Here is a 27010-nt window from a genome sequence, read left to right as displayed (position 1 = left end):
CAGCGCTGTGTGTGCCCCAAACACAAACAAAGAAATGCAGGACAGGGCTAGAGAGGCTCTTGGCCTGCATGCAGCCATCGGAGTCTCACTGTGGGTGCTGGGCGGGAGCCTCTGAAGGAGTCTCTGCTCCCCACTGCCCAGGGAGACGTGGGGTTAGTGGTGGCTGGAAGGGCCGGGCCAGGGACACCTTTCAGGATGCCTGGGAAAGGAAGCCCAGTGGATGGATGGAGAGACCCCCAGGGCGGTCTCGGGCTCTGTAGGAAGTTGGTGGGGGGGAACACAGGAAGTTGGTGCGAGAGAGAGTTGGGGGTGCAGCGGGGATGGGGAGTTCTTGCAGCCACAGGCATTGGTGCCCGGGAGCGGCTCCGTCTCCTCCACTGTCCCCTCTGGTCCCCGCAGGCTCTTCTCCCACGTGGGTGACCCCTTCTTGGATGACCCTCTGCCCCGCGAGTATGTGCTCTACCTCCGGCCCAACGGCCCCCTGGGCCAGAAGCTGTCGGATTTCTGGCTGCAGTCGAAGCAGATGTGTGGGAAGAACAAGGCACACAACATCTTCCCGCACATCACGCTCTGCCAGTTCTTCATGGTGAGAACCCCCACCCCCACCCAGGGGCCTGGGCAGGGAGGAAGGGTGTGTGTGTGTGTGGGGGGGGGGGGGGTTGGCGGTCTGGTCACTCGCCCCAGCTCTCCACACTCCTCCGAGGCCCAGCAGGACTTGCTCAGGTTCGTGACCTCCTGAGGGACAGAGCTGGTAAACCCCTCACTGGGCTGGTACCCGCCTTCCTGCTCAGACAAGGGCAGCCAGGACCAGATGGAGGCCCCGCCTCCCGCGTCCACCTCACACCTGTGTCCCTGCCTGGCCCTAGGTGATCTCATCACAGCGTCGTGCAAATCCACCACTTCTCTTGAGTTTTCCTTGTGTCAGGACCACGCAGTACAGCGGCCCTTGTATTTCAAAACTATTTCCTGGGTTTTTCCCCCCACCCCAGATTTCTAACTTCTCTTTCGTTCTCTTCCACACCTCCTCACTCACCATTGCCCTGAGAACGTGCTGAGTCTTATTCCTTAAGTCACCAGGAGTTTTCTTGAAAGCACTCAGAGCTCGCCTGATGCGGGGGGAGGGGTGGGGGGTGTCAACCACGGCTCTCTGCGCACCTGCCCTGTCCTCCACTCATCCTGGGGTGACCAACTCAGATCTGAGGGGGTGAGGGGCTGTTGGGGGGAGGGTCTTCCTCACAGTGCTCAGGGAGCCCTGGATGCCTGGCAATTCTCAGCCAACCATTACCATGCCTCGATGCAAGGTCTGCAGAGCGGCGGAGGGCCCTCAGGTCACGGGGCAGTGTTTGGGGGCCTTGGGGATCACCTCCCACGATGCCCAGGTTGGCCGCGCAGCTCCAGGGGTTGAAGCCAGTCGAGCCCGTGCTAGGGACATGCCCTTATCACTGTGGCATCTCCAGTGCCAACAGTCAGTGTAAAAAAGGCCCAAGGATGCTCATGGCCAGCAGGAGACCCCCACCCCCAACCCTCTGCATGCTGCCTTGTTCCCCCACTTGTGGCTTTTGCCGACCGGCTCAGGGGGTGCACATCAGCGCAGGGAGAGGTTGAACCATTTGATGGACAGGATGAACAGCCGATCTGTTTCTGGATCATTCAGCATCTTGTCTGCCGAAATGATGGTTCGGTGTCTGCAGCGCCGGATGGGCTGGGCCAAGCCGGTGTGACGGGACACGGGCCCCTCTGCCCCGTCCCTCACGCAGCTCTTGTCCCTCCCCCCCCCCCCCCCAGTGTGAGGACAGCAAGGTGGACGCCCTGGGGGAGGCCCTGCAAGCCACTGTCAGCCGCTGGAAGTGCAAGTTCTCGGCCCCACTGCCGCTGGAGCTCTACACCTCCTCCAACTTCATCGGCCTCTTTGTGAAGGAGGACAGCGCCGAGATCCTCAAGAAATTCGCCGCTGACTTCGCCGCAGAGGCTGCATCGAAGACAGGTGAAGGTGGACGGAGGCCAGGGAGGCAGAGGTGGCCAGGCCGGGAGAAGGACAGGATGAGGAGCCCACTGTGACCCACCGTGCCCGCCCTCTCCGCCCGCTTTTGCACCCTATCAGCTGAGTCGGTGGGGCCTCAGCCCCTCCTGGACCTGGGTGGTCTCTCCCTCAGGTCTGCAGCTTCCTTTCTGTGCCCAGTGCCGCCCCCTGGTGGTGGTGTGCGGCATTCACGGACCCCGTCCCTCTGCCTATGCAGGCCCCACCCTCGGCTCTGTCCAGGATGGCCTGCTTCCCTGTGTCCTGTGGCTCTGAGCAGACTCACACGTCTGTGTCTATCCACCGAGATGCGTGTGTGCCTGTGTATTATCCCTCCCGCCAGATTCGAATGCCTGCAGGCCTGAGCCGGGGGAATAGATCCCAGACCTGCAGGACTTAGATCAAGGCCACGGTAGAGGAGAACAGAGCCCGAGGGACTAAGGACCGCCTCCCCCCGTCTCTACAGGCAGGCTCACCCTGCTGCTCCCAGCTCACTCCATACCTTCTCGCTGCTCTTGCCCCAGCCCATAACCAGGACGCTTCCTGCTGAGTCATGTCCAGAGAGATGGGGGCTATCACCTCGTCAAGGAAGGTTGGGGAGTGCTCCCGGGCATCTCTGAGTAATAGTCTGCGTACTGGAAGCCAGTGGTTTTCAACCAGGAAAGATTTTAATCCCATAGGGACCTCACTCTAAGGAGTGACTCTTTGGATGTCCCCAAACAGCAATCATTTGACCCCAAGTGCTACTGAGAAAACTCTGTTTCCAACTTTGGGAATATCCCATCTTCCCCCTCATGTGTATTCTCCCTCCAGCCAGATCCGAATGCTTGCAGGCCTGAGGCCCTCCCGGCAAGAGCCCCCACCCCACCCCTCCCAGGACAGCGCTGTATGGAACAAAGGCAGAAGAGTTTTAGAATAGGCACGGAGTCTTGATACTTTATTTTGTTCTTTTTTTTTTATTTTTTAAATCACCATGAGATATACAGTTACAAAGCTGTTCATGGTTGGGTTTGGTCATAGAATGTTCCGACACCCATCCCTCCACCAGTGCAGACTTCCCACCACCAATGTCTTCAGGTTCCCTCCCACCCACCCCCCAGCCTGCCTCTACGGTAGACACTTTCCTTCTCTCTCTCTCTCTCTCTCTCTCTCTCCCCCCTCTCCCTCTCCCATTCTCTCTCCCTCTTTCCTCCCTCTCCTCTTTCCCTCTCCTTCTGTCTCCCTCCCTTCCTCCCTCTCTCTTCCTCCCACTCTCCTCTCTCCCTCTCTCTCCCTCCCTCTCTCTATCTATATCTCTCTCCTCCCTCCCTCTCTTTCTTCTCTCTCTCTTCCTCTCCTTCCCCCACCCCCTTGTTCTCCTTCCCTCCTCTCTCTCCCCTTTTGGAATTTTCAATACAGATGCGAGAGGTTATCATGTGCATTCCTTTACCTGTTTTCAGCACATACTTCTTACTCAGAGTGATCACTTCCAACCATCTTTTCCATAGTGGTCCCCTCCCCCCCAGTGCTTGAGGCAGCTTCCAACCATGGACCAATCCTCCTGACCCTTGTTTCTGCTGTCCTTGGGTGGTATTAGTCTCATATTATGGGTGTGTGTATATATATATATGTATATATATATATATATGCACTAATAATCATTCTATGTTCACCCCTCTCCTTCTGACTCATTTCACTCAGCATGATACTCTCCATGTCCATCCAATTATAAAAATGAATTTTTTTTTTTTTTTGCTTTTTGGATCACACCCGGCGATGCACAGGGGTTGCTCCTGCCTCATGCACTCAGGAATTACTCCTGGCAGTACTCAGGGGACCATGTGGGATGTTGGGAATCGAACCCGGGTCGGCCGCGTGCAAGGCAAATGCCCTACCCACTGTGCTATCACTCCAGCCCCTAAAAGTGAATTTCTTAGCTACAGAAAGCTTTATTGCCCCTTAAATGGGCCCCTCTACAGCGGGACCAGGCTGACCACGTGCTAGCCCAAACGGTTCCCTCTCGATGGACACAGGGCACTCACTGGGGTTCCCAGATGGTCCTGAGTCCCCACACGTCTGCTTCAGCAGCTCTGCGGGAGAGAGACAGCCTTGTCCGGAGTCAGTGCCCATCCTTGGGTGCCCGGAAGCAGGATTTGCCAGGCCGCTCGGTGCTCTGCACTGCTCACCTCTCTCTCTCTCTCTCTCTCTCTCTCTCTCTCTCTCTCTCTCTCTCTCTCTCTCCTCTCTCCTCCCAGAAGTCCATGTGGAGCCTCATAAGAAGCAGCTGCACGTGACCCTGGCTTACCACTTCCAGGCCAGCCACCTCCCCACCCTGGAGAAACTGGCCCAGAACATCGACGTGAAGCTGGGCTGTGACTGGGCAGCTACCATCTTCTCCCGGGATATCCGCTTTGCGAACCATGAGGTGAGGGCTCCCCCGCCCCTCTCCGGCACGGGCCGTCTGCCAGCTCCCGGGGTTCCTGGGGGGTCTCTGGGTGCTGGGCAGGCCCTGCCCTGCTCCCCGGGAATCTCACCTTCCAGTCGGCCCTGCACCTGTATCCTCCCTTCCTCACGCTGTCCCCGTCCCCTGGGGACTGTCAGGGGCAGGACACAGCCCTGGAAAGGCGTGTTGGGAACAGTTTCTGTGTTCTGTCATTCGTCGGCATGAGTGACAGGTGACAGGAGCCTGGGGTACAAAAGCTCTGCAGATGTGTTGAAGGGCATGTGGCAGGGGCTGGGGGCTGTGGGTGGGGGGGTCATGGAAAATGGGGTTTGGTCTCGCGGGAGCCCAGTGGACTGCTATGTCACGGCGGGCAGGTGCCAGGGAGACCCCAGATCAAGCACCTCTGCAGAGGCACCGGGCACTTCCTTCCCAGAGCTGAGACACACAGGGTAGGTGACAGAGTGAGAACTCGGCAGAAGCTTCAGCCATGGCAGAAGCCAGAGCCCCGGGAGACTCTGACCTTAAAAACGGGGCCATCCGATCCATCTCCAAAGAAAAGCAGGGCCCGAAGCGATAGTCCAGACAGTCGGACATTTGCTTGGCACGCAGCCGACCCGGGTTCGGTCCTTGGCATCCCATAGGGTCCCCTGAGCACCGCCAGGACTAATTCCTGAGTGCAGAGCCAGCAGTCACCCCCAAGCATCGCCGGGTGTGAGCCAAAACTAAAGAAAGAAAAGAAAAAGAAAAACAGACGGGAACATAAGAGACCACCCAGCTGGCTGCAGGCTTTGTCACCCCGTTGAACTGTACGTCTTAGGCAATGCTTCTGTCACTGGCCGACTTGGCGAAAGCAAGGAGAACTGGGATTTCTGTTGGTGGACAATGGCCTCCTTTAGGTCTCTTTTAGGCATTTTTTTTTTAGTATGAGACCCAGAATCTTGGGGTCTGCAGCACGGCCCCAACGGTGGGAGCTGGCCCGTGACCCCTAAGGCCAGGGCCGGGGGGCTGTTGGGGACCGGGAGGTAGGGTTCTGACCCCGCAGAGTCCTGCCCTCTGCTGGATCCTGCTCGGGATTCAAACCCGTCGGGACTGCTTGGGTGCGGCTCACGTCCAAGAAGGGGCAATGTGCTGGCCGCCTTCCAGAGGCCGATGGGAGGAGGCGCCGTGGAAACAGTGGGCACGGCCCCGCCACGCTGCCCTCCCATCGGCCCAGAGTGTAAAATTGCTTTTCTGCCTGACCCACATTCGGCTTGGCTGGCACTGAGGGAGAGAGGCAGCCCGCGCCCACGGCGAATTGTTTTCTAAAATTAACTTGGCCTCTTTCACCGTCTCGGAGAGCGTTCATTTACGGCCGCTCCTATTAATGCTCTCCTTTCCCCTCGACCTGTCCCTTGGAGGTCACCTGGCTGTCCCCCAGTCCTTGTCTGTCTTCATCTTCCCTTGGGAGGCGGCTCTGACTCCCAGAAGGTGCCTCTGTGCCCTGCAGGTGGATTAGGCCTGGACACTGAGATCGTCCCCCGAGTCCTGGCCTTCTGCGCCTGCAAGTCTTGTTTGACGGGACGCGGCTCTGTTCGTTCCAGACCAGGGTGGCATGGGGCCATGCCTGACCTAGGTGCAGAGAGGAAAGGGCACACGTTTGAGGCTGGGGGCAGGAGCTTCTCCCCAGAACCGTGGCACATTCTCACGGACACACTCTCCAGGTTTCATTCATCCCTGGGGACTCAAACCCCAGAGATTTGGGACCCCCACGTTCCTGTCGGTGCTTCTCCACTACCAGCAGTGCTGCCCTGAGACTTTCCCACCAGGACCGTTTTCCTTTCCGCGACTCTGATGCCCCAGGAGGGTGTGCGTCCAAAGCAGGGAGGACGGAGGGAGAGTCACATCCGGCGGGCTATCAGGTTTCCTGTCTAAATAGGGGTTCCCAGATTAGGCAATCTCCCAGCCCCTTTTTCAGTAAAAAATATTAGCTCTCCCACCCCCTGTCCCCTGCTGAAATCTTCCTTCTGTAAGGGAACAGAAACATGCCCCAGTTGTCCAGAAGACACAGCCACTCTCTGGGTAGGTCCAGCTCCCCCAGGAGGTGGATTCCCCTCTGTGGGAAAAACGTGGAGAAGGTGTTTTGAGAGGCTTCAAGGACAGCAGGGAGCTGCTGGCTCCCGTCCAGGGAAGGTGCCCGGTGCAGTGGCGACTGCCTGGCCCCTGGGGCAGACTCTGTGCCGGGTGCATTCTCACTGGCCCATCCGGGAGTCGCTGACCGCTGAGACCCAGGCCTACATTCAGGCCTCTGGGAGAACCTGAATGTAGGAACTAAAGTGCTTAGATGACCTCGGGAACAAGCAGTGCCTCCTGCTTTAGGGCCTCTGAAATGAACCCAGTGAAATAAACCCCAGGACAGGAGAGGAAATGGTTTTCTGATGTTGAGGTTTCCTACAAAGTAGTTGAGAGACGGGGAGGGGGAAGGGAGGGAGAGGAGGGGAAGGAAGAGAGATGAAATGTTTCCCCAAATCTCTTAGGCTGAGCAAACGAAAGGCTATGTGCCTGGGATGGACAGAGACAGACGGAAACAGAAGCTGTCAGCCCCAGGGCTGGTTGACCGGGTGGGTCTTCGGGACTCCTTCTAAGTCCAGTACGAAGAGACTCCCAGAGCCTGCCAGGAGGACAGGCCACCCCCACTGGGAGCACATCTGTCAGGCAGTTTACTAAAGAGCATGTAGGTTGGCCACTGCATATTTTTTCTTTTTGGGTCATTCCTGGCGATGTGCAGGAGTGACTCCTGGCTGTGCACTCAGGAATTACTCCTGGCGGTGCTCAGGGGACCCTATGGGATGGCGATCAAACCCGGTCAGCTGCATGCAAGGCAAACGCCCTACCCGTTGTACTGTTACTCCTGTCCCTCCACTACAGCTTTGGAAGTCACGTCTGGGGCTGTGCAGCCACACCCCTGCCACACATCCCCAAGGGCGGGCATGCTCTGTACACCAAGTTTGGGCGGGCCCCTTTCGCTGCCGTGCATGACCACCTAGGAGGGCTCGGCCATGGGTCTCACTCGCACTCCCGCTTTCCTCCCCCAGACGCTGCAGGTGATCTACCCCTACACGCCGCAGAATGACGATGAGCTGGAGCTGGTCCCCGGAGACTTCATCTTCATGTCTCCCATGGAGCAGACCAGCACCAGCGAGGGCTGGGTCTATGGCACGTCCCTGGCCACGGGCTGCTCGGGCCTCCTGCCCGAGAATTACATCACCAAGGCGGACGAGTGCAGCACGTGGATATTTCACGGGTGAGCTGGCCCTGATAGCCCTAGCATCTTAGTTTGTCCTGAGCATCCCAAGAGCTGGAGATGGAAAAGGTCCGCTTGTCCTTGGAACAGGGTGCCAGGCCCCTCCTTCCAGGTCCACACCCAGGCTGGCACCTCCTGGGTACTGCAGAGGGATTTTAGGGAATGGTTCAGGCTGCTCCCCACATCATATTGGAGCCAGACTGCTCCCTGATGCCGGAAGGGAGGGTGGCTGCATTCTCCACGCCCAACGAGCTACAGGGGAGAGGGGGTGGGTCTCTCTGGCCATGACCAAGACCTGCAGGAGCATTTGCAAATACACATAGTGTCAGGCTGGAGCGCTGATGTTTTGGTGTTTGGGGTCACTCCAAGCAGTGACGAGACAGATGTGAGGGAAGTGCTTTATGCCCTGCCCTCTAGAGGACTGGTCAGTGGCAGGGAGCTTGTCACAAGAGTGTGGGAGGAGCGGGGCAGTTGAGGATAGAGCAGGCACCAGTATGATGATAATAGTTGCAAATGATCATTTTGGACAGGAACTGAGTGTTGAAAGTAGGTAAAGGGATATACTTGATAACCTTTCAGTATCTGTACTGCAAACCATAAGGCCCAAAAGGAGGGAGAGAGAGAGACAGAGAGAGAACTGGTTCCCAGTTTCCCTGCCATGGGGGGAGGGAAACTGGGAACCGGGGACCTTTGTGGTGGGAAATGGACCCTGGTGAGGGGACAGGTGTTAGAACTCAAACCTGGTCATGAACGACTTTGTAACTGTTCATCTCATTGTGACTCAATCTAAAAAAAAATTAAATTTAAGTAATAATAATAACCCCTGTACTCACTCTCTCTCCAACCTGAGAGGTTTCCCCCAAAGATTATTACTATAAACCCCCCCAGAATTAGATGCCCAAGGAGCAGGTGGTCAGACACAAACTCAGCCTTTCAGCTGCATCATGATCACAGGCCAACCCACCCCCAGGATCCTCATAAGTGACCCTGGCCCAGGAAACGCTGACCGGCCCAGCCTGAGCAGCACACAGTGCTCACATGCATTAGATAAAGCCTGAAAAGTGGAGGGGGGTGATCTCTGGCTGGGTTTGCCCGCTGCGCCATGCAGGACCCCCGAAGGAGTGGGGGGGGGCATCTCTAGCATCCAGGAGGAGTGAGACAGTCTCATCCCTGGTCGTCCTGCACGTCAGGGCCCAGACTGATGGGGTTGGAGTGGGGATAAGGCAGCCCCACAGCATCCTGGGGACCTACAGGCAGAGTTGGGGGATCGGGAAGGACCCAGAAGGGCAGATGGTGCCATCACCCCCCTCCGCCACTGCAGAGCCGAATCAGAAAGACGGAGGGCAGCAGAATCCATGTGTTGTTTCTGCACCAGCTTCAGGGAGCGAGGCTGAGCTGCTTTAGCCTCTGGAAGACAGAGCAAGGAGCTCTGCTTTCCTCCTCTGTGGCCACCTCAGAAGTGCGTGTTTCCAGGGCCCTTGGGGTGTGTGTCCACAGAGCCTGATTTATTACCTGCAGGAGGACTAAAGGTCAAGCCAGCGCTTCCGGTCTCGGTGCTGACCCTCCCTCCTTCCCCTCTCTCTGCAGCTCCTACTCCATCCTGAACACGGCGTCTTCCGGGGCCCTCTCCTTTGGGGACGGGGTATTGGAGAGACGGTCATATGAGGACCAGGCTCTGGGGGAGACCACCCCCCTGACGATCGTCTGCCAACCCACACAGGTAAGGCCAGCCTTGGGCCACTTTGCTAATAGAAGGTCCTGCCCATACTGACCCCCCAAGAACCTGTACCTGCACTGGACTCACACAGGTCCGGGTCAGCAGAGGCAGGCCAACAGCCATGAGCAGCCTCGGGGTTCTTGGCCATACTCTGCAGAGGGCTGGAATAGTACAGTGGGTAGGGAGTTTGCCTTGCATGTGGCCAACCCGGGTTCAATTCCTCTGTCCCTCTCGGAGAGCCCAGCAAGCTACCGAGAGTATCCCGCCTGCACAGCAGAGCCTGGCAAGCTCCCTGTGGCGTATTCGATATGCCAAAAACAGTAACAACAAGTTTCACAATGGAGACCTTACTGGTACCCACTCGAGCAAATCGATGAATAATGGGAGGACAGTGCTACAGCTACAGTGCTCTGTAGAGGGGAGGGCGGGTTCTCTCTCAAGTCGGGGGTTCAGGCCAGTCTTGGGGGCCCCAAGATGTGGAGATGGGAGGGCATGAGAAGAGTAATGTATCAGGAGGATGCAGAATGGGGACGTCACGGCAGCCGCTGTTAGATGGTGCAGACACAGACACCTGGTGGATGAGAGGGGTCCCTGAGAAGAAGAAATCTGGAGAAACTAGATTGTCCTGGCGAGAGCCAGGAGACAGCGCTGACCCTCAGACCACTGGGGTTTTTGTCTTTGGCCCACACCCAGCACTGCTCAGGGCACCATACAGGGTTCTCGGGATGGAACCCAGGTCGGCTTCATGCAAAGCAAGCGCCCTGCCCGCTGGGCTCTCTCCAGCCCCTGAATAACTTGGATTGAACCTGGACAGCACCCTTGCCTGTGGATCTTTGTCAGTACATACAGTCCGTGCTCCGGGGTCCCGGGCTCTGCAGAGATGAATCCCAATGGTCATCCCGGTGGTGAAGGAACATGGGCATCTCTGGGGAGTCCCGCGGGCTCTGAATCAGCGGAGCGTGTCAAAGTCACAGTGAAGGGCAATCGGTACCCCTCAGCCCCACATTGCCCAAGGGTCAGTGGCAGATCAGCACCCCCAGAAGTGATGCAAAATGTAGGACCCCACTAAGGAAGCTGGAAAGAGCTGATTATCAAATAGGCTTTTGTCTGTAAGGCTCCACCAGCAGGTACAGAACCAGGCAACTTTGTTGAGACTTGCCCGGTTCATCACAGGGAGCCCCGTCCTCCCTGAGTCACCTCAGGGACCAGTGAGACGGAAGGGAGCCATTGCCCATGTGTTCTAAGCAGCAAAGGTTAGGAACCTGGTGGAGAAGTGTGTGCCCGCAAAGCTCCCTGCACCCCAGGCAGGGGTGACTCTCGCCCCGCAGATGACTGGCTGTAAGGGACTCGCTTTCCAAACTCTGAGTTGTAGTTACGGGCCACACGCTGCTTCACGCACCCAGATAATCCCCTCATCACCCCCTCTCAGCTGGCAAAGCCCCTGTGGCTTCCCGTCTCCACTGAAAGCCTGCCTTTCTCTGCAGCCCCTGAGGGTCAGCAGCCAAGTGGGCCCCCAGAAGCGATACCTGTTTGTGTGCCGGCATGGGGAGAGGATGGACGTCGTGTTCGGGAAGTACTGGCTGTCCCAGTGCTTCGACGCCAAAGGTGAGTGAGTGTGGGCCGGCTACAGCCGTCTGGGCCTCCCCGGGCGCTGACAGGCCACCTCGTCTCCAGGAGACGTCTGCATGCTCATCTTGAGTTGGAGGGAAAAGACAAGTATTATTCACCCCACCCGCCTCCGACCCTGTTGCATAAATTAAGGTCAAGGCAGCAGATGACTCCCTCGTCCATGATGTGTGGCAAAGCACAGTGTCCTCACTCCACTGTTTTTTTTTCATGCAGTCGGGCTGGGTCATTGGCATCCACTGCCTCTTGAATGGCATGTTTAAAATAGGGAGGGCTAGGGGGAACTGGGGTACAGATCATGTCTCATGTCAGGCCCTGGGTTCATTCCCACCAGCCTGCCTAGCAGGTTGAGGCCTGGGTTAGGGCATCTGGATGTTACTTATAACTGTTTAGAAGCCAGGGAAGTCCCAGAAGAAATGTTAAAAAGATTTTGCAATGAGGAAGAGGGGGAAAAAATCAGGTCAAAAGTTGTGAACTGAAGCTTAAACCAACACAGAGGGTAATTTCTAGCATGAAATGTTTGACTTTCCAGAAGAACCCAAAGTCATCACACGTCAGCAATTGTAAGTGTGAAGAAGCAAAAAATAAATAAATAAATAAAAGACCAAATTAGATCCAAAGCAGACAACAGGAAATAATAGAACACCACACGCTATATTTATAGGGTATGAGAGGGTATAAATGAAAAGCAATGGAATGTGGAGTTTGTTTCAGATTATTCACTGCATTCGAAAATGCAGATTTTCTTTAGACTGATCACCAGTGAAAGTACTGAGAACAATGTGGAACAGACAATATGTACAAGGAAACTTAACTGTCCAATAAATGGGGCTTTCTAATGTTCCTTCTTCCCTGGGAGAATAGTTTATTTTAACTACTGCTTCATCAACTAGCTGTGTAACATTTAAAGCCGCTCACTTCCTCTGGGAAGTTACGTCTTCCAGACACTTTCCAGAAGACAAATTCTTGCCCCTTCTGTTGGCGGAACGGGAGAGTGGATTTTCCCCCGGGAGGATGTGGTGGCGGGGGGCTTCCGTGGCAGATCTGCCCCAGAGCCCAAGGAAACAGACACTCATGTGGTCCCTCTCTGCCCCTTCCCAGGCCGCTACATCCGCACCAACCTGAACATGCCCCTCAGCTTACCTCAGCGGAGTGGCGGCTTCCGGGACTACGAGAAGGATGCGCCCATCACTGTGTTTGGCTGCATGCAAGCGAGGCTCGTGGGTGAGTAGCCAGGAGCACGTGCCCAGCTTTTCCCAGATGTCAGTATTCCAAGAGTGCGGCCAGGCAGCATGATTATCACACTTCCCCCACGCAGGAGGGATTATGACTGGTGGCTTTATTCGAAGGGTCACCTGTAGTCCTCAAGCTTATATGATGGGGCCAGGCTGCGTTGGTGGGGCACACAGACTGACTCCTGGTAAGGCAGGCAGGAGATCAGATCAGGGCAGCTGAATATGGCTGAATCCTTTTTTTTTTTTTTTTTGGCTTTTTTGGGTTACACGCAGTGATGCTTAGGGGTTCCTCCTGGCTCTTCACTCAGGAATTACTCCTGGCAGTGCTCGGGGGACCCAGTGGGATGCCAGGAATTGAACCCAGGTCGGCCACGTGCAAGGCAAGCACTCTCCCTGCTGTAATAATCACTCTGGCCCCTGAATCTGTTCTTTACAGAACCTGATTCAAGCCTATGATAGACGGAGAGTAGGTCAGTTCTGGTCCATCCTTCATCACATGGGGGTCGGTCCCTTCGTACCAGGTACCCAGCTGGGTGTTTAGAACTCAAAACCCTACCCCAGGGACACTCACATACACGTGGCTGATGATCATATGGTGCCACACATGCAGGAAGAGAGCTCTGCAGAGCACCACAGACAAGAAGAGCTGCCCCGAGGTAGGAGCCAGCGGCAGAGAAGAGCAGGAGGGCGGGAAGAAACCGCCGAGTCAGAGCAGGAGCCCAGGGTGAGCAGTAGGGCAGGTTTCCCCCAAGAATCTGGCACCCCTGCTATGGGACTGGAGCTTCTGCAGCGGATCTCACGGGCACGTCCCGCCAGGTTGCCCCCGGTGCCTGCCAGTGGCAGCGGAGATTGTATTTACCACAGAAAAAAGATGGCCCCCAGGCACAGATCTCCCCCCACTTTCATCAGAGTGAAATCTCGACACTTGGACATCTTGGAAAGAGCAGAGAAGGAGACAGAAAGACAGGAAGGTTGGGGCAGGAGGGATAGGACAGCTTGGAGGGCATTTGCCTTACACATGGCGGACCCAGGTTTGATCCCTGGCATCCTATAGGGACCCAGAGCACTGCGAGATGTGATTCTTGAGTGCAGAGCCAGGAGGAACCTCCTGAGCATCACCCAAAAGCAAAATAAAAAAAGAAAAAGAGAAGAAAATGGAAAGAAGGAGCTGGAAAAATAGTACAGAGGTCGTGGCGTTTGCCTTGCACACATATGGTCCCCAAGCACCCCGAAAGTGGAAGAGAAAGAGAAAGACAGGACCGCCCCTGGGCAGTGGTTGAAAGAGTCACATACTTTAAGCTTCCACCAGAAAGCGGGGATGGGTTTGGTTCAGGGACCCCACCAGGTAGCGCTTGACCACCCAGCCAGTGGTTCGAAGGCCCCGGGATGCAGTTATTGCTTGGACCGTGCATTGCCTGAGAGACCCGGGCCACACTGCCAGTTCTGGGAGTCTCCATGGTGGCCCCCAGAGATGCTTAGGGCATCGTGAGGTGCTGGGACTTGAGCCCAGGTCGGGTGTGTGTCAGGTGTGCGCCCTCACCGCTGTCCTACGGAAGAGGTTTGCCGCGCGGCCTGGAGCCGAGCCATCTGGCTGAGTTCTGGCTCTGTCTTGCAGGTGAAGCCTTGCTGGAGAGCAACACCGTCATCGACCACGTCTACTGCTCCCCATCCCTGCGCTGCGTGCAAACAGCCAACAACATCCTGAAAGGTCAGAGGAACCCCGGGCCGGCACAGCGTCCCCCTCAGACAACCCCCCCTCAGCCAATGCAGAGCCCCTCATACAAGGGATGTTTATTTCACAAAGGTTCTTTGGGACAATGATGTCACCAGGGGGTCCCACGTGATCCCCCCAGCACTGGGAGGGAGACCATGAGCACGACTCAGCATTTCCCTGGGATGTGGCTATTCAGAGCATCACAGAGAGGAAAGTCATTTCCTCCTGCTCGGCACCTGGGTGTCCGATCGTGAGCTGGCCTACTTTCTCGGGATTCCTGGCAGCGGCCGGCTTCTTAAGACTCTCAGCCTTCCCCCTGAAACCCTGTGGGGGCTTGAGCTATGGGGATCTGCATTCTCACTTCCTTGGGAACTAGAAGCAGGTGTGGACTGTTTGCTGGACCACAGAGAGAGCTGAGTCACACCCCTTTGTTAACCTTGAGTCACATTGCGTGGATGCATGGACACGCATTTGACAGTACCTTCACCCGGGATTACCTTGGGCTGACGGGAGATTCTCTCCTCTAAGGGGCTGACGCAGTGATCCAGCGTCAGGCCTAGGGCATCGGTGCTTGTAAATATTCAGCATTTCCTGAAAGGGAAAATGAATCATTTACTTGCTGTTCCAATACTATGAAGGGCGGTGGAGGGGTAGTACAGCGGGTAGAGCGCTTGCCTTGCACGTCTCTGGCTCCCCCAAGCCCCAGCAGGAATGATCCCCGAGTACGGCCAGGTGTGGCCCCCAGACAAAATAAATGTGGAGGTGGAGGACAGTGTTATGTAGGTTAAGAGAATTTCCGACGTTCCTTTGTTAAATGGCCTTGGTTGGTTTAGGAGTTTAGAAAGAGGAATTCTAGGTGTCACGGACTATAGAAATGACATATGTGATGGCTTGTGGCTTTGCCCCTTATATCAGTTACCAGTTTAAGCCCACATAGATCCTAGCGGCCTGGCACCAGCAGTGACCTCTTATGCTCAGCCCACAAAACTGACAAACTCTTGTCCAAACCCACCTGCTTCTGTTGTCTTTGAGCCATTTCTACCGTCTGGCAGAGAGACTAAGACAAGAGCCGGGGATTTTGGTAACCACGGGGCCTTTCCTCATCCTCCATCTCTTCCACCTCTAAGGTTTACAACAAGAAAATCACTTGAAGATCAGAGTAGAGCCCGGCTTGTTTGAGTGGACAAAATGGGTGGCAGGGAACACGTTGCCGGCGTGGATACCTCCGTCAGAGTTAGCAGCGGCCAACCTAAGTGTGGACACAACCTACAGGTAAGCCACAGGGCCCAGGGGTACATGCTGTCAGGTGGGCAGAGAGCTGCAGTGTTCACGGAAACCCCTTGCCCCACCACCCCGTTTCTCACGTTCTCTTTTTTTTTTTTTTTTATTTTTTATTAGTGAGACACCATGAGGTACAGTTGTAGACTTAAAAATTTTTTGTGCTTGGGTTTCAATTATACAACGATCAAATACCGATCCCTCCACCAGTGTCCATTTCCCACCACCACGGATCCCAGTATCACGTTCTCTATTGCCTGGGTCAGTGAAACCACTTTGCACTCGCCTGTGCTCAGAGGTTCCTCAGGAGATGAGGGGAAGGTCTGGCACCTTCCCTCACCAGAGCCCTGTCCTTCACCTGGGGACTGGCCAGGTCTTCAGAAAGCAGCATTCAATAGGCCTGCCTCCAAGGGGGATAGAGGCGACCATCTTCTATGCACCGACAGTGAGCAATCTGCAGACCATCTATATGCCAACAGTAGAGAACTAACCAGCGATCCTTAATCACCCCAAATCCACCACAGCCAGGGAGATAGCTCAGAGGTGCTTGTGTAGGGGCCAATACTGAGCTGTGGCACTATGTGCCCCTTCCATACCCCCCCCAAATAAAACCATACACCCCGGTATCTGTAAAATGCATTTGAAGAGGGCACGGCGGTGAGGAATGATGTTCCAGTCTTTTTTATTGTTTTGCTTTTTGGGTCACATCCGACGATGCTTAGGGCTTACTCCAGGTTGTACTCAGGAGTCTCTCCTGGGGGTGCTCAGGGGACCATATGGCAGGCTGGGGATTGAACCCAGGTCAGCCGCATGCAAGGCAAACACCCTACCTGTTATACTATCAGTCTGGCCCCCATGTTCCAGTCTTTTCAGGGCAGAGTTTGGGACCAGTGATGAATGAAAGCATCACTTCCTGGTGATAACTATTCACCGTTCACTGCTGTGACCTGCCCAAACTTGAGGTGCGGGGGAAGGTCATTGTGAATGGCTAACATGGGAGGGAAGATCTTTGTCCCCGACTCATTTTCCTACTCTCCAACCAAGATTGTTGGTTAACCCCGTAAATTCATGTGTATTAAATTAATGTCTTGTCACTCCAGAGAAGAAGCATTCCTCAGAAATAAAGTGAAACCAATCAGTTCCTCTGTTGACACTGTACCTTTATGGAGGGGGAGAAAGGGGCTTTCCAAGGGGTGCTCAGAGGTTTCCTCCTCTGAAGCTTTCCAAAGGTTTCCTTGGAGCCTCACTTGTTTTTCCCTCCTCTCCCTTTCTTGGGAGATCGAAGTGTGGATTGGGGACTGGAGGGCACTGGCCTTGCATGCGGCTGACCCAGGTTTGATTTCTAGTACCCCACAGGGCCCCTTGAGCCCTGCCAGAATTGAACCCTGAACGCAGAGCCTGCAGAGAGCGTGGCCCCCAAAGGAAGCCCTGGAGAGCAGCATTTCTCAAAGGCTCAGCCCCGCCCTCTTGGGGGCAGGACCTGTTCTGAAACTCCACCCCATGTGATTCTCAGCATGCTGGGGGGTGGGAATGGGGAGTGGGTACTGGGACCATCCATTGATGCAAGGGGCAACTTCAGTGCCTGGAGCAAACTGGAGTCACTTTCATGCAAGGCATATACCTTAACCCCTGAACTACCTCTCTGCACCCCCCCCACCCCCCACACACTATTGTCCCATCCATGCCAGGGCCCCTGTTCTGTTCTTTGGGAAGAAACGCCACCCATAGACTGTCTCCATGACAACAGCCATTATATCTCTGGCCTGGAAAAGAGACCAAGTCTCTGTTGTCAGTGGGGAAACTGCCCAGCCCAGCCCGGGCCACGAGGTCTCCAGTTTCCTCCTGAGCAGGGCCTGCAGTTCTTCTCAAGTTGAATGACAGAGGTCACTGTAAGGGGCTCTCAGAGCCTTGCCATCCGCAGGCCAGCAGCAGTGCAAACCGGAAAAGAGATGCTGGGGACGTGGGGGTTTAGGACACAGTCCAGATTTCCTCAGCAGAAGATAAAAATTACAATTCAACCACTTTGTGTGTGAGAAGGAAAACAAGAGTAAACCCTTAATCCCTGACATCAGCACAACGGTAGAGCCGATGCCAGCTACGACCAATGGAGTTACAGACCCTCCAACCCAAGTGATGCCCAAAGAACAGGCATCTGGAAGCGAGGGGAAGTGCCCAGGGAGAGAAGGAGCACTGACAGGCTAGGATTCTCAGCAGCCAAGCCCGCCCTTGTCACCTTCCACAGCATGGAGGCAGGCCTGGAGCCAGTGCAGGGGGTCACAGGATCAGTGACTGATGTCCTGGGACAGCCCCGGGCCTTGCGAAGAAGTGCCCCCCCCCCCCCCCCCCCCCCCCCCCCCCCCCGCCCCACGCTGTTCAGAGCAAGGACGAGAAGACACATTCCTGTAGGACGGGGCTTCAGATCAGGCTCCGCCCCATGTGGGCGGGGCCAAGCCCTTGGAAATGCTGCTGTCCAGGGCTTCCTTTGGGGAAGGAAGGCTGACACCCACTGCAGGCTCTGCACTCAGGGTTCAATCCTGGCAGGGCTCAAGGGACCCTGTGGGGTGCTGGAAATCAAACCTGGGTCAGCTGCGTGCAAGGCCAGTGCCTTCCAGTCCCCAGTCCACACTTTGGTCTCCCGTGAAAGGGACAGGAGGGAAAAACGAGTGAGGCTGCAAGGAAACCTTTGGAAACAGTTTTGTCCTGTCTCAGAGATGTTGGTATAGCGCCAGAGTGAGAGGACAGTGGGTAGGGTGTTTGCCTGGCATGTGGCCCACCCAAGTTCGGTCCCTGGCATCCTATCTGGTCCCCTGAGCCCCACCAGGAGTAATTCCTGGGTGCAGAGCCAGGAGTAACCTCTGAACATTGCCAAGTGTAGCCCCAAAACCAAAAAGAAAAAAGGTGTTAAGAAAATTTATGCAGCAGTAAAGGGTAGGTGTTTGGCTTTCACTCCTTAGGGGGCTGTGGATTTCCTTAAGGTCAGTGAAGAAAAGAGAGGGACGTTCTCAGAGAAGCAAGCATTTAATAGAATACCTGGGAAACGCAAGGTGCAGAGCTTTGTGGGGTCATCTGCTATAAGAAATGGGTGTGGCCTCTAGGACGACCCCACTGATCAGGAACAACAGCTCTTGGCAGGAAGTGGACATAGATTGTGACCCAAAAACTGTAAAAATGAAAGAAAAAATAAAAAGCAACAACACACAGGGGCTGAAACAATAGTAGGAACAAAAGGTAGGGCGTGTGCCTTGCATACAATTGACCCAGATTCGATCCTTGGCATCCTGTATAGACCCCAAGCTCCCCCCGGAGTAATTCCTGAGTGCAGAGCCAGGAGTAAGCCCTGAGCACCGCCGGATGCGGCCCCCAAAGCAAATAAACCCATTCAGAGCTGACATGTTTAGGCATGGATATTGTTCCCACATGCTAAGAACGAAACAATCTTGGCATAAATCCTCAGAGTGAATCTTATACTGTGACCACTGCCAGGACTGAGCCCTGAGCACAGAGCCATGACTAAGCCCTGAGTACTGCTGGGTGTGCCCTCCTCCCCCACCAAAAAAAAAAAAAAAAGCAACAACACACCATAAAAAGCAAAAATTATTCAATAGGACACTGTAGCACTGTCCTCCCATTGTTCATCGATTTACTCGAGCGGGCCCAGTAACGTCTCCATCGTGAGACTTGTTGTTACTGTGTTTGACATGTTGAATACATCACGGGTAGCTTGCCAGGCTTTGCTCTGCGGGCGAGATATTCTCAGTAGCTTGCCGGGCTCTCTGAGAGTGGCGGAGGAATCGAACTCGGGTCAGTTGCGTGCAAGGCAAACGCCCTACCCGTGGTGCTATCGCTCCAGCCCTAACGAGTATATTTCTCCCCACGGGGACCCATAGGAGAAGATGGGGAGGCAGCTTGCCCTCAGTCCTTGCCAGTAGTCTTCTCTCAAGCAGATCTAACGGGAGATGGCAGTGCCCCGAGAGATTTCCTGGGGGAAGGGCAGTCAGCAGCGGCTGTGTGCCGGCAAGTGGTTGGCCAGACAGGTGTCAGCATGGTCCATGTCCAGGCTGTTACTTCTAGGAAGCACCTGGGAGGGCTGGGGTGGTGGGGGGCAGAACAGTGGGAAAGGGGGTTCCTAGGCTCACACAGGATGATCCTACACCTACTCCTACACCTACTCCATCACTTGCCTGTCTGCAAAGAGAAGGTTCTAGTCCAGTTCATACATCCCACAAGATGAGAGCAGGAAGACACCCACACACAGGCTGAGGGACAGACCAGACTCCTGTGCTGCTGCCCAAAAGTTCTCACGCCCCACTGGTACACAGCACACTGAGCCTGGAGACCCATCTAAAAATCCTCTGCCTATCAGAAGAAACAACTGCTAGATGAAGATTGCCTCTCTCAAACTAAGGAATAGATAAAAGGATTTGCAAAATCATATCTTATAAGGGGTTAATATCCCCAAACTACAACTATTTGGTGGTGAAAATGAGCAGAGGAAGTGGGGGGGGGGGGGTTCTGATCCTGGTGCTAAGGCCTCGCAGGGGAGCCGTCACCCTGAATCTGACCTCAGCATCCCCCAAATGTGGCCCTTCGGGTTTCCCACCAGGCCTCTATAAGACATGGGCCAAGTCGGTAATTTTCCAGGAGACAGCGCCACGCAAAGGTACTGGATGTCCCTTGCAGAGAAATTTCTCCTCAAAATCACCATGAGATTCTCACCTAAGACCTACTCTAATCAGAAAGATCAGATAGATGCTGGTGAGGTCTCAGTCCCTAAACCTCCACACGGTGGTAAACTAATAACAAATCTATGAAAAATAAAGCTGTAAGTGTTGTATGGGCTGGAGCAAAAGCACAGCGGTAGGGCGTTTGCCTTGCACGCAGCCAACATGGCCGACCCAAGTTCGATTCCTCTGCCCCTCCCAGAGACCCCAGCAAGCCACCGAGAGTATCTCGCCCGCACGGCAGAGCCTGGCAAGCTACCCGGGATGTATTCGATATGCCAAACACAGTTAACAACAAAGTCTCCAATGGAGACGTTACTGGACCTGCTTGAGCAAATTGATGAACAACGGGAGAACCGTGACCGTGACCGTGAAGTGTTGTATGAATATGGGAAGGAAACAAACAAACAAAACTAGAACTTCATCTAGTTCAGCAATTTTGCTTCCTGGTGTAGATGGCAAAAGAAATGGAAATGGGTCCCAAGAGTTGGATACACGTGATCTCACCTCTGTGTGGACTTTAAGGCATCTGAATCCTAGAAATGGTTGAAGGTGGTTCCCCGGGGCCAGGGATGGGGAAATATAACTATTGGTCAGAGGGTTAGTGAATCTCCAGTTAGAAAATCACTCAGTTCTGGGAACCCAGCAGGGTGGGTATAGTTCATTCTTCTATCTTTCCTACTCACTCTTGAATGTTTGTACCAAAAATGGAACCTCTGTGGCTTAAAGGAGGCACTCACTAGCATTATGGTGGTAATGTTTTACAGTATGTAAATCAAATCAGTGAGTTGGACACCTTAAAGATGAACAATGTTTTATATCGTTGATATCCCAATATAACAAAACATGTTGAAAAAACCTACCATTACTGCTTCCTTACTCTGTGTAAGACCTAGGAAATCACTGATCATCCAAGTAGGTCAGTGGTTTCCATCTCTGTTTTGCTTTCCAATGGCCATGATCCAGAACTGATGATCAGTAAGACTACGAATAAGTTCTTCTGCAGGTGAAAGATGCTCCAAGTGTTTTATTTTTCACCTGGTCACTTTGACACCATGCAGACACAAGTTTTCATTTCTATACATTTCAACTCTGCTTCTCCATGGAAGTACTTGGTCCTGTCCTTGCTGGGAATATGAATAAATAGAAATATAATAATATTAAGACATGTCTAAAAATTCAGTTTGAGTAATATCAATGGCTTTGTTTGGGAATCAAAATGGTTTTCATTTTTTTTCTTCATTTTTCTATTCCAGACCTCACATCCCAGTCAGTAAATTAGTGGTTTCAGAATCCTATGACACTTACATCAATAGAAGTTTCCAAGTAACGAAGGAAATAATAAGTGAATGTAAGAGTAAAGGTAGGTGTCTTGCTAGGGATTTCATATTTCAAGATGTGATTATTTCTACAAGATGGTAATTGGCTATCGAAGATGTCCCATTGGCCTTGGCAGACTTAACAGAAAGGTATATTTCCAGGGGCCAGAGCGATAGTATTGCGGGTAGATAGTTTGCCTTGTATGTGACCGACCTGGTTTGATCCCCAGCATCCCATATGGCCCCCACAAAATCTGACATGAATGATTTTTGAGTGCAGATCCAAAAGTGACCCTTGAGCACCAGTGGGTATGACTCCAAACCAACCAAACAAAAAAGTATTCCTAGGCTCTCTTTTAGAAACTTTTCTATTAAGTTAAAAGTAATATTCTCTGAGTACCTAAAATGCTGCAGATTCCATGGATATACACCAGACTTAGTTGACACACTCTGTCATTTCAGATTCTGCATTGCAACTCTTCATCTTCAGCTCTGTAAAGGAGGTTCCCTAGCAAAAGTTCCTGAAGTTCTTTAGCATAACAGTGTTTTGCCTATAATTTGCCTCAGGAACAAGTACACCAACATATGCTATTATTGCGAGCACTAACCTCCTTTCAGGTCTGTTTGCTCTAAGTGTAACAAAAATTGAACTCAAATACTTGTTGGTGTGTAGGAATGACTAAGATGTTTGGTGAAAAGGGCAGATTACAAGAGTATCCACAGGCCAATCCCCCTTTGGTCATTTCAAAAGCAATTCTAAGTAGCTTCACAAAGCAAAGACTGAAATTAAGTAACCAGTGTCTACAGTGGCTAGCATTGGTCAGCAGCTTTAAGGATGAGTTCCATCTTTCACCTGTCACTCATAAGCCATCTGCTTCATCACAACTCCCATACTTCCGGAAGGGCTAGCAGCCAGGAAGTCCCCAGTTCTCACAGTTCCTCTTGGAAACACTGAAAACTATATTTGGCTGAGTCGATAGACAGTTTTGCTTCTTGATAGTGGTGGTGCTTACAGAAAGCTCACACTGGGTAAACCTGCTGAAGTGTGAGTTGGCCGTGAGGCTGGTACCCAAGGTCATATTAAAACAGGAACTTACCTTTCTTTGCAAAAGGTTGGTTGAAGTGTGCTTGGGACCTCCCCTGTGTGTGTATGGTATACACATATGTCGACACAGAATGAATATTTATTTCCATACATCCATATTGTACAGCTTGTATATATAGACTAGTCCCCTTTCCACAGGGAAGATGTTCCACCGATGAATGCGTGAAGCCACAGATGGTACTGCAACCAATATAGCGTATACCTGCAGACCTCTAACAGTTGTTTATAAACCAGGTTCAGTAGGGGACTGACAGTAACATCTAATCACAAGAGAATATAATTGGAGTCACAATACACAACAATAAAAAATGAACATGGCCTTTCTCAGACTATCTCGTTGTACATTGTTTTGTTTTGTAGTTTGGAGCCATCCCCGGTGATACTCAGAGCTTACTCCTGGCTCTATTCTCAGGGATCTCTCCTGGCGTTGTTCAGGGGACCATAAGGAATGCAGAAATCAAAGCTGGGTCTAGATGCTGCGTGCAAGGGAAGTGTTCTATCGCTCTGGTCCCTCTTGTACATTTTTTAAAGTACTGTTGGCCACAACTTAGCGGAGTAAACTAAACTCAGATCAAACGGGACTGCTGTATACAGTATAGGTCTGTATCTGTTACCTGCTGCAAAACTCATGATTTTAGGATTAGAGGGTTGGGGAGTTGTTTTCAAAACAAAGCATTTATTACTTGGCTGAATTGCCTCCCTGCAAACACTCGCTCTCCCACAAAGCCGGGCTTTTCGTGCTTTCAGCGTACGTGTGACCTTTAGAGAAGGGTCTGCCCATCATCGCTCTCTCGGTCCCTTCCAGGAAGCAACATCCTGATTGTGGCTCACGCCTCTTCTCTGGAAGCCTGTACCTGCCAACTCCAGGGCCTCTCGCCTCAGAACTCCAAGGACTTTGTTCAGATGGTCCGAAAGGTAACTGGGACCCGCATTTTAGGGGCCTGGGAGGGGGTGGGGGAAGGGATGGGGGTGCTGGTGGTTTGGGGATGTTGGGTGACTGCCTGGGGGCTGGGTCCCGTTTGAAGGAGTGTTTCCTCGGAGCTGGGAAGATGCGTTTATCAACTGGCTCTGCTCAGACCTGGTGAGCGGTCTGGTTTGAAGGGCCCTTGATTCAGCCTGGGTGAGGAAAGAAGGTGGGAGCTAGTCTTGCTTTTTAAGAGCTAACATGGAGAGAGTCACTGTCCTCCCATTGTTCATCAGTTTGCTCGAGCGGGCCCAGTAACGTCTCCATTGGAGACTTTGTTGTTACTGTGTTTGGCATATTAAATACATCCCGGGTAGCTTGCCAGGCTCTGCCGTGTGGGCAAGATACTCTCGGTAGCTTGCCAAGCTCCCCGAGAGGGGCGGAGGAATCGAACTCGGGTCGGCCATGTTGGCTGCGTGCAAGGCAAATGCCCTACCGCTGTACTATCGCTCCAGCCCATGGAGAGAGTCACTGTAAGCAAACGGAGAGTGACAAGAGTCAGCAAATTGTCCCGGTCTTCCTGCAGGACCAGGGTCAGATAAAGAATGGGCTGAATCTCTGCCTCTGACAAATGCTCAGGCAGATGTTCAGTCATGGCGGAAGGAAGGAGGGGTTACACCGAGGCAGGGAGGCAGAGCCGTGAGTCAGGCTGAACCCCCAGGAGGCTGATGGACACATCTGGAGGGGTCTTCCTCCCTTCCTGTAGGGGGGCGCAGCCTGCGGGAGCCCTCCCTCCCACAGCTCCCTCCCACACACTTCCCTCCAGGCCCAGCTCTCAGCTTCCTCTGTCTGCCCCCAGGGAAGCCGGTACAAGCCAGTTGCAGTTCTTTCTCAATTTCTCAAAAGCTTTCTTATGAATGGTCCTTCCCCTTGCCAATAATTCCCACCCCAATGGGTAAACCACTGGAAGGCACAGATTTTTTGTTGATAGACACAATTCTGGACACATTCCATCCCCCCGACCCCCACCTCTCCCCACAAACACACACACACACACACACACACACACACACACACACACTACAGTTACTTGGAACTATCCTGATTACAGTTAATCTGAAACTATCTTCGCTACAGAAATTAGGGAGGTACAACTTCCCTTTAAGTGATAAACATGAACAAAGTAATAATAAAAAAAAAAGCAAGTAAGGTGAACCTTTTTCCCCCCCTTAACAGAATCCTCTTTCCCATGGCCCAGATAAAATTTCAGAAACGGCTGGGCTGCATTTTCTAACTTGCAGTTAGAACTACCTCTTAGCAACTTGGCCTTGGGTGCTATTTGTCCTCATTTCTCCCGCAATTCAGAAACCATCTATAAACAATGACTTAATTGCATTAGTGAACTCACCACTTTGGGAACCCTTCTGACAATTCTTTGGCCATGTAAATCCTCTTTCCTCTAAGCGGGCTTATTGGAGCCACTTTCACTTCCTTAGGGATGTCAGCCACGCCCCTATTCGGTTCCGAATATGACTGGTTCTCAGCGCACCTGATGGGGTTTTGTGTGCAGGGTACAGCACTCGACATTCACGTTAGAAAGCATTTGGGTTAAGCATTCCAGTTCAAGTTCAAGCATTCAAGTTCTCTCTCCTGTGTAAATCCGTAGATCCCCTACCTGGGATTTTGCTCCTGTGAAGAACGCGCAGAAAGTGGATTGTGGCAGCTGACAGACCCACCTATCCTTCCTCTTACCCACGGCCCGACGGGGGGCTTCAACTGGAGAGAGACTCTGCTCCAGGAGTAACGGTGCACGCGCCAGGAGACGGGTTGCCCGAAGCTGGCAGAGGAACAGTCTGAGCGTTTGTTTAGTAACAGCGGAAAAACTGGCACCACTTTTTAGCAGACAGCTCGGGATCATTTAGCATATTCCTACCTTGCTTTCAAGTGCTTATGAGGAGGAGCGTGCAGGAGAGGAGGACTCGGGGCAGGTGTAAGATTCATTCTGTAGGGGCTCTTGCCTGGCTGATGAGACTGGGGAGATCCATCGTCCTCCACAGCGTGCGCGCCCATCACGGAGGAGGTGACACCTTCCTTCTGTCGAGAGAGTCTGCCCGAAAGGAGCTTCTGAAAGAAAAGCTTCTCTCTAGAATCCAGCCAGGGTGGTACTGAGCCGGCCAGCTCGTGGCTGGGCTTCCTTTCACACGCCACGACGTTCTAATTAGGCCGAGGGAAACTGAGGGTTCCGGAAAGGCAGCTGGGAAGCAGGTCCTGCAGCGAACAGATGTGAGGTTCCGCCTGAAGGCCCACCCTCTCTGTCACCCCGCATCCCCGGGACTGTGGCCCCAAACCCTTTACCCTGGATCCACCACCTTTTCTCAGCCCATAGCTTTTGACTATAGCCCCCACCCCCACCCCCTTGCTTTTATCTGTGAAATGGGGAGACAAAGCACTTTTGCTTTCCAAGGCACTTTTAGATACTCAGGAGGAGACGAATTCAAATCTAGGAGCAAAGAATTTGCAGAACGCAAAAAGACTTGCAGCACTTGGAAACTGCCATGGTTTGTTGGTCTTTGCCCCACCCCTACCCTCTCCATCCCCGCCCGCATGGAGTCCAGACTGTTCCTCTGTGTGGAGATGGGACAGAGAAAAGGGGCTTGTGTTCAGATAGAATCCCGGTCAGCCAGAAGCTCAATTCTTGTGCAATATGGACATCTTCCAAGGGCCGGGTCATCATCCATGGCCATCCACCTCCACCACAGAGAACCTTCCCTGGCTCGCCAGGGAGTGTCAGAGAGGACGGTGACTTCAGGTACAGGTTTAAGTGATGACCCATCACGGCCGCACTGCTTACATTTTTACTGGTTTGCTTTTTCTATCATAATTTAAACTCGGGGAAATTTGAGAGTACCGCCTCCCAGGGCTTCTCATGGCACCTGCCTCTTGGATTTCGAGGGAGTCTATTTAAGGGGGTGGGGGGGGAAATAAATGACAATCAAACCCAAACATCCAGCGATCAATGTCTAATTTCATGGTGGGATTTGCCGTGCTGACCGCAGGCAGTGCCTGGAATGGCCCGGCTCCCTACACAGGCTGCGTGAGCAGAGCAAAACTCCAGCCCTCCCGCCCCTACACACCCTTCCAGGGGTCAGCACTGTAAGACGAAGCAGGGTACAGCCTCACAGCCTCACCCCCAGTCAGCTTCCAAGCCCAGATGCCTCAGCCATACGGCGGATAAAAATAGCTCTGTGCTCCGACTTGAAATTGGAATTTGATGATCCCTGAAAAGAGGAGGAAGTGAAAGGAAGTGGCTGTGTATGTTACTCCACTGATGAGGATGATGGCTAAAGGTTCTGCTTTTCCTTTAGTCACTTAGAGAAATATGTCATGAACAAATCCTGAATCTCTCCCGCCACTGCGCAGGGAAGGACCCGCCTTCGGGGTCTAGAAATAATGCTGTGCCGACATCTGGTGCAATGGCTCAAGGAGGCCGTGAACAGCCTTAAGAGTCACATCGGAACTGAGGTCCTGAATGTCCCCGCTGTTCATTCTTTTGTCTGTGATGAGGTGACTCCCCTCTTTGATTCGGTCTCTGGTGTTCAGCAGACACCACATACCTTTTCATGGGCTCTCAGTGCTTAAAACAATGGTGGGGCCTCACAACAGACATCCTGG

The 27010-nt window shown here is 53.3% G+C and overlaps 1 protein-coding gene across 1 annotated transcript in view; it reads left to right on the top strand.

Moving 5' to 3' along the window:
- Positions 1–26655, top strand: part of UBASH3B (ubiquitin associated and SH3 domain containing B) — a 96777-nt gene extending 70122 nt beyond the window's left edge. Inside the window, exons 3-14 of the mRNA XM_056115103.1 lie at positions 400–586; positions 1786–1984; positions 4252–4421; positions 7511–7719; positions 9307–9439; positions 10921–11041; positions 12164–12286; positions 13913–14005; positions 15139–15283; positions 21267–21373; positions 23240–23349; positions 25005–26655. Of these exons, the coding sequence (XP_055971078.1) occupies positions 400–586; positions 1786–1984; positions 4252–4421; positions 7511–7719; positions 9307–9439; positions 10921–11041; positions 12164–12286; positions 13913–14005; positions 15139–15283; positions 21267–21373; positions 23240–23349; positions 25005–25142 (1735 nt within the window). The 3' untranslated portion in view covers positions 25143–26655. The remainder of the gene's footprint in view (positions 1–399; positions 587–1785; positions 1985–4251; positions 4422–7510; positions 7720–9306; positions 9440–10920; positions 11042–12163; positions 12287–13912; positions 14006–15138; positions 15284–21266; positions 21374–23239; positions 23350–25004) is intronic.
- The last annotated feature ends 355 nt before the right edge of the window (positions 26656–27010 follow it).

The sequence above is a fragment of the Sorex fumeus genome, unplaced genomic scaffold, assembly GCF_029834395.1.
Source record: "Sorex fumeus unplaced genomic scaffold, SorFum_2.1 ptg000028l, whole genome shotgun sequence".
Taxonomy (NCBI): domain Eukaryota; kingdom Metazoa; phylum Chordata; class Mammalia; order Eulipotyphla; family Soricidae; genus Sorex; species Sorex fumeus.
The sequence above is the reverse complement of the archived record's forward strand: the minus strand, read 5'-3'. Positions and strand labels throughout refer to the sequence as shown.